This window comes from Ornithorhynchus anatinus, chromosome X4 (assembly GCF_004115215.2).
Source record: "Ornithorhynchus anatinus isolate Pmale09 chromosome X4, mOrnAna1.pri.v4, whole genome shotgun sequence".
In the NCBI taxonomy this organism is placed as follows: Eukaryota; Metazoa; Chordata; class Mammalia; order Monotremata; family Ornithorhynchidae; genus Ornithorhynchus; species Ornithorhynchus anatinus.
Window position 1 is genome coordinate 4,870,279 of NC_041752.1, and position 8,233 is coordinate 4,878,511.

General features: G+C 57.1%; 1 protein-coding gene across 1 annotated transcript; it reads right to left on the reverse strand.

The window, feature by feature from the left end:
• Positions 1-916: 916 nt before the first annotated feature.
• FUT7 (fucosyltransferase 7) lies at positions 917-7,861 on the reverse strand. The gene is made up of 3 exons (XM_039910682.1): positions 7,335-7,861; positions 2,796-3,900; positions 917-988 (listed from the first exon to the last, which is right to left on the reverse strand). Exons 2-3 carry the CDS (start codon positions 3,846-3,848, stop codon positions 917-919), a joined length of 1,125 nt encoding a protein of 374 aa, XP_039766616.1. The 5' UTR covers positions 3,849-3,900; positions 7,335-7,861.
• Positions 7,862-8,233: the final 372 nt, after the last annotated feature.

Consider the following 8,233-nt stretch of genomic DNA (forward strand, 5'->3'; position numbering starts at 1 on the left):
CACGTCTCCCGCAAGAAGCCTTCCTTGATTAACCCCTCATTTCCTTCTCCCTCTCCCTTTTGCATCATCTTCATACTTGGATTTGCATCCTTTAATAATAATGTTGGTATTTGCTAAGCGCTTACTATGTACAAAGCACTGTTCTGAGCACTGGGGGGGATACAAGGCGATCAGGTTGTCCCTTGTGGGGCTCACAATCTTCATCCCCATTTTACAGATGAGGTAATTGAGGCCAGAGAAGTTAAGTGACTTGCCCAAAGTCACACAGCTGACAAGTGGCGGAGCCGGGATTAGAACCCATGACCTCTGACTCCCAAGCCCGTGCTCTTTCCACTGAGCCACGCTGCTTCTCAAGTGCTTGATCTTCACCCCACCTTCAGCTCCACTACCCGGTGTTTATAATCGTAATTTATTTTAATATCCGTCTCCCCTTCCAGACTGTAAATTCCTTGTGGGCAGGGAACACGTCTACCAACATTTTCATACTGTGCTCTGCAAACGGTAACCTCTCAATAAATACGATTGATCGACTGATTGTTAGTAGTATCTACTGAGTGCTTACTCTGCATAGGGTAATATTCTGAACACTTGGGAGAATACAATAGAGTTAGAAAACATAATCCCTGTCCTCAAGAAATTTATTAGTCTACTGCGTACAGAACACTATACCAACACCCTGGGAGAGCCCAGTAAGTCGATCAATTAATTAATCATATTTATTGAGCACCTACCGTGTTCAGAGCACATATTGAGCTCTTGGGAGAGCACAAGATAGCAGAGTTGGTAGACTTGACAGTCTAGATAGTCAGCAAGATCTCTGCCCTCAAAGTGCTTAGTACTACTATTTGCAGAGCACTGTACTAAACCCCTGGGAGAGTACAATAGAGTAGTAGACACAATCTCTGCCCTCAGGTGCTTACAGCCTAGCTGGGTTGATGCCAGGTTTGACAGGCTCTAAAATGAGTAACAGGTAGGAGGAAGCAGTACCCTGTGGAAGAGTGAGTACCCAAGTTGTGCCCCAATAGCCTCCCAGTGACCCCTGCCCTCCTGGATGCCCACCTCCTTTCTCCACCTCCATCTCAACACCCCCCGCCTTAAAAGCGTCCCCCAAAGAGGGAGAAAGGAAGTGATTTTCTCCCCGCCCCCTCGACGCCCTCAATGCCAGCCAACGGATGGAGAACACCACACGTCTCTCAGGAATCACATATTTATTCATCCCCTCAGCGGGGCCGAAACACGTGTCAGGGTCCGGCTGATCCTGCCCGGGGCCACTGCCATCATCTGGGCTGGACCGGGGAGGTGGATCGCAGGGAAGAATTCAGTGATCATGAGGACGAGGATGACGATTCTTTCCCAAAGGTTTAGGGGAGGTGATGTGTGGGGGAGGTTGTCAGTTCACCTGTCAACCAGGGAGGGCTTCCTGGAGGCAGTGATAAAACGGAGCAGGGGGAAGAGAGGGAGGGGAGAAACGAGAAGGATTGATGGGGCAGAAAGAGGTAGGAGGAGGGGGTAAGGAGGCATAACCGCTCGAATCCTTGCCCCTAACAGGACAATTATTCCCAGAGCAGAGTCAAGTGAAAGGGGTGAGGCGGTACCTGGGACATGAGTGAAGCGGTGACCAGTGGGGTACAGTCTGCCCTGCCTCCTACCTTGTGTCCCCTTTCACCGTAGCGTCCCTGGTCAAGTGAGGATGCAGCAATTCTGATGAGGCGCTGAGTTCCCATCTCCCACAGGCAGAGATAGGAAGTTCTAGGTGGACCCAGGACCTTTCCAAAGCTTCACATACTCATGAGGAGCCCTGGTGTAAGCGGGAGGGAGAATAGATATTTCATCCCCGTTTTACAGATGACACAATGGAGGCCCAGAGAAGCTAAGTGACTTGCCCAAAGCAAGCAGCAGAGCTAGGACTCGAACCCAGGTTCCCTGACTCCCAGTTCTGAGCTCCTCTCACCAGACCACGCTGCTTCCATGGAGGCGGACTGGTCCATCCCAGGGCCAGGCTCGCCCTCGGAGGCGGTCAGTACGGACCAGGGGCCGGCTGGGGCCGGAAAAGGCAGGAGACTCACCCAGCTCCCTATGAGGTAGGTCGAGGTCGGAGGACATTGTCCCCACACCTTAGAGGGGAGCTAGTTTGTCATGCGCCCCGGTCCCAGCCTCCGCCATGCCTCAGTTTCCTCCTCTGTAAACTGGGGGTAAGACACCTGTTCTCCCTCCCCCGATTATCTTGTATCTCCCCCATAGCTTGGCCCCTAGTAGGTGCTTAACCAATGCCAACCATTTTTCCCCAGACTTCTGTTCGTGGCCCATCCGTTGTAGGTAATAATAATAATAATAATGATAATGGTATTTGTTAAGTGCTCACTGGGTGCCGAGCACTCATCTAAATGCTAGGGTAGATACAAGGTAATCGGGTTGGACACAGTTCCTGTCCCACATGGGGCTCGCAGTCTTAATCCCCATTTTCCAGATGAGGGAATTGAGGCCCAGAGAAGGTAAGCGATTTACCCAAGGTCACTCTGCAGACAAGCGGTGGAGTGGAGATTAAAACCCATGTCCTCTGACTCCCAAGCCAGTTCTCTATCCTCTAGGCCACGCTGCTTCCCGGGAGCGGCATTTTCCAGAAGGCCTCAGGCTCCCAGTTCGGCCCCTCTCACTCTGACGGTGAACGGCGGGACGCCAATCCGGCTTGGGGGGCCGGGGTAAGGCCCTGGGCCGCTGTGCCCCGCTCAAAATCCCTCCTGTGTCCCTCCCCGCGGGACCTGAGGCACCTCCCCTCCCCCTCCCCCTCCTCCCGCCCCTCCCGGCCCCTCTCCCTGCGGGCCGTCACCCCCCCGGAACCAGGCCTCCAGGTCCCGGTAGACCCGCCCCCGGGGCAAGTGCGGATAACGAGAACAGATGGTGCAGAAACGTTCCCTCCAGTCGGCGTGCAGCCTGACGGCCAGCCGCTCTCGCCAGCGGAAGAAGAGCTGGTAGCAGCTGGCGTTCATGCCCGACAGGAAGCGGGCCAGCTCCCGGACGGAGCCGAAGTCGTCCACGTGGATGAAGGCGTCCGGGGGCAGGAAGGCCTCGTAGGTGGCCCGGGGCGGCCCCAGGACCACGGGCACCGCGCCCGCCAGCAGGGCGTTGCGCCAGAGTTTCTCGGTGATGTAGTCGTGGTGCTGGGAGTTCTCGAAGGCCAGGTAGAAGCGATAGCGGCCGGTGGTGGAGACCAGGCAGGCCGGGCAGAGGGGCCGGCCGTTAGCCCGGCCGAACAGGGCCACTGGCACGTGCTTGGCCAACTCGGCGTACACGGCCGCCCGCCGCTGCCCCGCGTGATAGTTGCTGACCACCCAGGAGACCAGCCCGTCCTTGGGCGGCAGCGTCGGGGCCGGGGAGGCCCGGGGCACGAGCTCCCCGTAGGGCATGAAGACGTCCGAGTCGCGCCGGTAGGTCATGACCCAGTTGAAGATGCCGCCCAGGCGGGCCAGGCCATAGGTGTGGCTGGGGGACTCCAGGGTGATCCAGAGCCAGGGCTGGTGCGGGGGGCGTTCGCCCAGAGGTAGCCGGGCCTGGCCGGACTGCAGCTCCCGGTGGTGGAAGACGACCACGTCAGCCTGGCGGAGGAGGCTGCGGTTGGTGGTGAGGAGGCAGCCCTCCACGCCGTACAGGGTGGCGCAGACGTCACCGCTGAGGTTCGCCGGCCGGCCGAAGGGCCAGTGCCAGATGAGCACCGTGAGGCCAGCCTGAGGTTGGCGGGGCCGAGGGACACCCTCTGGCAGCGGGAGCCAGAACTTCAGGTTCCAGAAGGCCAGGGTGAGCAGGACCACCCCTCCCAGTAGCCCTTTGACCAGCAGGCGGCCGGAGGGCATCTCCCCGGGCCCCGGGGCCGACGGCCGGAGGAGCACCGGCCCGTGGCTGCTCCTGAAACAGAAGGACGGGGGTCCGTGTGGGCGACGCCATCACTCCTCTCGGGGCCCCAGAACCGTCCGGTCAATAGGAGCCGGTGAGTCCTTACTCTGTGCAGAGCACTGGGCTCAGCGCTTGGGAGAGTACAATGGATTTAGTCAACACGATCCCTGGTCTCCAGGAGTTTTCTGTCTACTGTGTGCAGAGCACTGTGCTGAGCGCTTGGGAGATTACAATTGTGTCAGTCAACACGATCCCTGCTCTCCAGGAGCTTACGGTCTACTGGGTGCAGAATAAGCTCGCTGTGGGCATGGAATGTGTCCCTGCTATATTGTTCTATTGTACTCTTTCAAGCACTTAGTAGGCGCTCTGCCCACAGTAAGTGCTCAATAAATACAATCGACTAAGCACTCGGGAGAGTACAATAGAGTTAGGGAACTTGATCCCTGCCCTCGAGGAGCTTTCGGTCTATTGTACGCCCTCCTGTCCCCGTCATCCTCCGTCTGAGAACCCCGGTTCTGCCTCGCCGGGGATGGGGGTCAGGAGGCTCGGGGGGGAGGGGCAAAACTAACCAATCCCCAGATGCCCACCAAGCTGGGGGGCTCCTCAGGGACCACTGGGCTGGGGCCCGCAGGGCCCACAGGGAGCCCGGGCTTGGGCTGGGCCAACCTGTGCCCCAAAAATGACCCGGAGCCCAAGTGGGGTAACTTCGGGGGGCATCGGCCGGTCCTGGGGCCCAGGAATCCTGACGGCCACCGGGGCCCTCACCCCCCTCCGCCTCTGACTCACCGTAACTCCCAGCATCATCTTCTCCCCCAGTCTGCCTTTCTCACGGGAGTCCCTCTCTAGAGGAATCTCCCTCCTTTAGATTTTTAAGCTCGCTGTGGGCCGGAAATGTGTCTGTTTTTTGTCTTATTGGACTCTTCCAGCTTAGTACAGTACTCTGAACACAGTAATGATACTAATAACTGTGGTATTTGTAAAACGCTTACTATGGGCCAGACCCTGTAATAAGCACTGGGATGGATACAAGCGAATCCGATTTGACATAGCCCCATAGAAACATGGGGCTCACAGTCTCAAGCCTCATTTTCCGGATGAGGTAACTGAGGTCCGGAGAAATGAAGTGACATGCCCTGGATCACACAGCAGACAAGTGGCGGAGGTGGGATTCAAACCCAAGACTTTCTGACTCTCAGGGCCGTGCTCTTTCCCCTACACAGAGCTCAATAAATACAATCTACTGACCGACTCAGTCCATCAGAGCTTTTGAGCTACGGGGGCACAGAGACTCAGCCCCTTCCTCCTGCCCCCCTTTGTTCCCTCTGGTCCCATGCCCCCAGCATGGCACAGACTCTCAGTGGGGCAGATCTGGGCCGTGGGGCAAGAAGCTCAGTTGGGCCTTTGTCACCAGCCGTCCCCCACGGGTGTGAATGCTGGAGCCTTGGCTCTGTAGGGCAGCTTAGCTGACAGAAAGGGAAAATAGTCCCGCTGCTTGAGCTCCTCTGGCCCAACTCTTCAGACTCTGCCCTCTCCCTCTTTCCCGGTGCCCCCCCCCATTTCGGAGAAAGCCCTCCACTGACAAGGGCCAGGGCCCTCGCTCTGGAGTCTGGGGGAGCAGAGAGAGCTAGAGTGTCTGCCTTAAAAATAGAAGTGATCGCCTCTCGGCCCCCACCGTTCCGCTGCCCATGCTCCTCAGAGCCAGAGGTGAGACCCCGGGGTGGACGGGCAGCCTCCAGACTTAATTAATCCACCCATGGATGGCATTTATTGAGTGTTTACTGCGGGCAGAGCACTGGACTGAGTGTTTGGGAGAGGACAATATAACGGAGAGGGGTAGCTTCGTTCCCTGCCTTTCGAGGAGCTTAGTGGCTCTAGCCACACTTTCACCAGAACCCGTGGGAGCTACAGCGATTTTTAGTAAGTGCTCAGAAACAGGGGGTTTCAGAGACATTTGCCGAGAGGGCACAGTTGTCCCAGGAGCACAGCCGACCCAGGAGCACTGTCATCCCAGGAGCACTGCTTTACCAGGATCGCAGCCTGACCTGGGAGCACCGTCCATCCCAGGAGCACTTCCACACCGGGATGCCAGCCATCCCAGGATCACAGCTTTCCCAGGCTCACAGCCTTCCCTGGAGCCAGCGGCCCCGGGAGCACTGGTGCCGTCCTATGCCATCTCCCGCCATCATCAGCGTCGACGTCGATCCGGAGGAGCGGAGGAGTCAAGGCAGAAAAATAGCACGGCCTAGATGAGCAAGCACTGGACTGGGGAGTCAGAAGTCCTGGGGTCTAAGCCTGGCTCGGCCACTCAGCTGAGGCACTTAACCTCTCTTGCCTCAGTTTTTCCATCTGTGAAAGGGAGAGTTGATGCCTGTTCTCCTCCGCCTTTAGAATGTGTTCTATCTGATTAGTTTGTAATTCCCCCCGTGCTTAGCACAGTGCTTGGCCCATAGTAAGCACTGGACAAACAGTGTACTAACTGTTATCTTAGGTATAACCTGCCGGCCCCACACCACTGATTTTCCTGACAGGACAGAAAGCAGAGGTTCTGAGCCCCGGAGGGTCGGACCGAAGTCAGTCATTCCGTCAGTCAGTCAATCTTATTTATTGAGCACTTACTGTACTAAGCGCTTGGGAGAGTACAATAAAGCAATCTAACAGACACATTCCCTGCTTACAGTTAGAAGGGGAGACAGACATTAATAGAAAGAAAGAAAATGAGAGATCTGGACATAAGTGCTCTGGGGCTGGGAGCGGGGATGAATAAAGGGAGCTAGTCACGGAGACGCAGAAGGGAGTGCGAGAAGAGGAGAGGAGGGCTTAATCAGGGAAAGCCTCTTGGAGGAGATGGGCCTTCAATAAGGCTTTGAAGAGGGAGAGAGAGTCACTGCCTGTTAGGTATGAAGAGGGAAGAGGTTCCTGGCCAGAGGCAGGACGTGGGTGAGAGGGCGGTGGTGAGATGGAGGTACAGCGGGAAGGTTGGCATTAGAGGAACAAAGTGTGCAGCCTGTATTGTGGTAGCATCAAAGGCCCTCTTCGGTCTGGTGGGGAGGGGGCTGACCACACTGAGCTCAGCTCCCACCGCCCCCGGGGGCTGCCCGGCTCAGCCGGAGGCCATCCACCACGCTCTTTTGGGAGCAAAGCCTAGCCCGAGCCGAGGGGGCTGGGACGGAGACCAGGCGGAGGAAGAGATAAAAACAGGCCTCTCGAGATTACCAAATCCCCTGAATGCAACCATCTCTGTTCCCCACAGGGCTGGAGGAGCAGAGAGCCCCGGGACTGACAGCTGAGACCTCGATTCCCTCTCAGAGCTCGAATCTGAGCGCCCCAGAGGAGGACCGTGGATTCTCCCATCACCCCATGGGGCTGACCATCCTTCTAGGAGGCCTGATCTCCACCAGCCTCCCCGGGCCCCAGACCCCGGGCCTGGGTGCGGAGGGACCACTCACCTCCCTGTGGCGGTCTCTGCCCTCGGCGGCCGGGGGCCTCTGAGGAAGAGCTGTCCTGGATGCGGCTGGAGCCATGAGTGAAGTCGGTCCGGCTTTTCACTTCTCCTTTTGCTTCATCACCTCCTTCCCCGTCTTCCCCGTCCTATCGATGACGGGCTTTTCCTCCGGCAAGGAGGCCCGCCCCCTCGGCTCCGCCCCCACGCCACTGGGCCCACCGCACCTGCTGGGCCCGCTATGCCAACTGCTAGAGACCCTATTATCCCCGCATACCCACTGAACCACTGCCCGCAAGGAGCTTAGAGTCGACAGGGAGCTAAGAAGGGTCCAAAAGTGCAGTGGAGCTGCTTAAGGGGGTACCGACTCAATTGGGAGAGAAATGGGGCAGGGGAAGGTGGGGGTCTCTTCAGGGAGGGCTTCCCAGAGGAGATGCAATTTCAGAAGGGCCTAGAAGATGGGGAGGTATGAAGCTGGGGTGGGGAGGAGTTCCAGGCAGGAGAGGTTGTGTGAGCAAGAATTCGATGGGGAGAGAGATAAGCACGGTGAGTAGGTTGGCCAGAAAGAGGAAAAGAGTGCAGGTTGAGCTGTAGTGGGAGAGGAGTGAGGAGAAGTGAGAGAGAGGGGGTGTTGATTGACTGCCTTACAGCCAATGAGGAGGAGTTTCTATTTGATGTGGAGATACAGGGGCAACCACTGGAGGTTTGTGAAGAGCGAGGGGAGGTGCAGAGAACGATTTTCTGAAAAAATTGATAGAAGCAGCAGAGTTAAGTATGGGGAGAGTCACGAGGAGGGGAGGTCAGGGAGGAGAATGATGCAGTAGCCAAGCTGGAATATAACAAGCGGTTGGGCCAGTGATGTGGCAGTTTTAATGAAGAGGGTGGAGAGGATTCTGGAAATGTTGT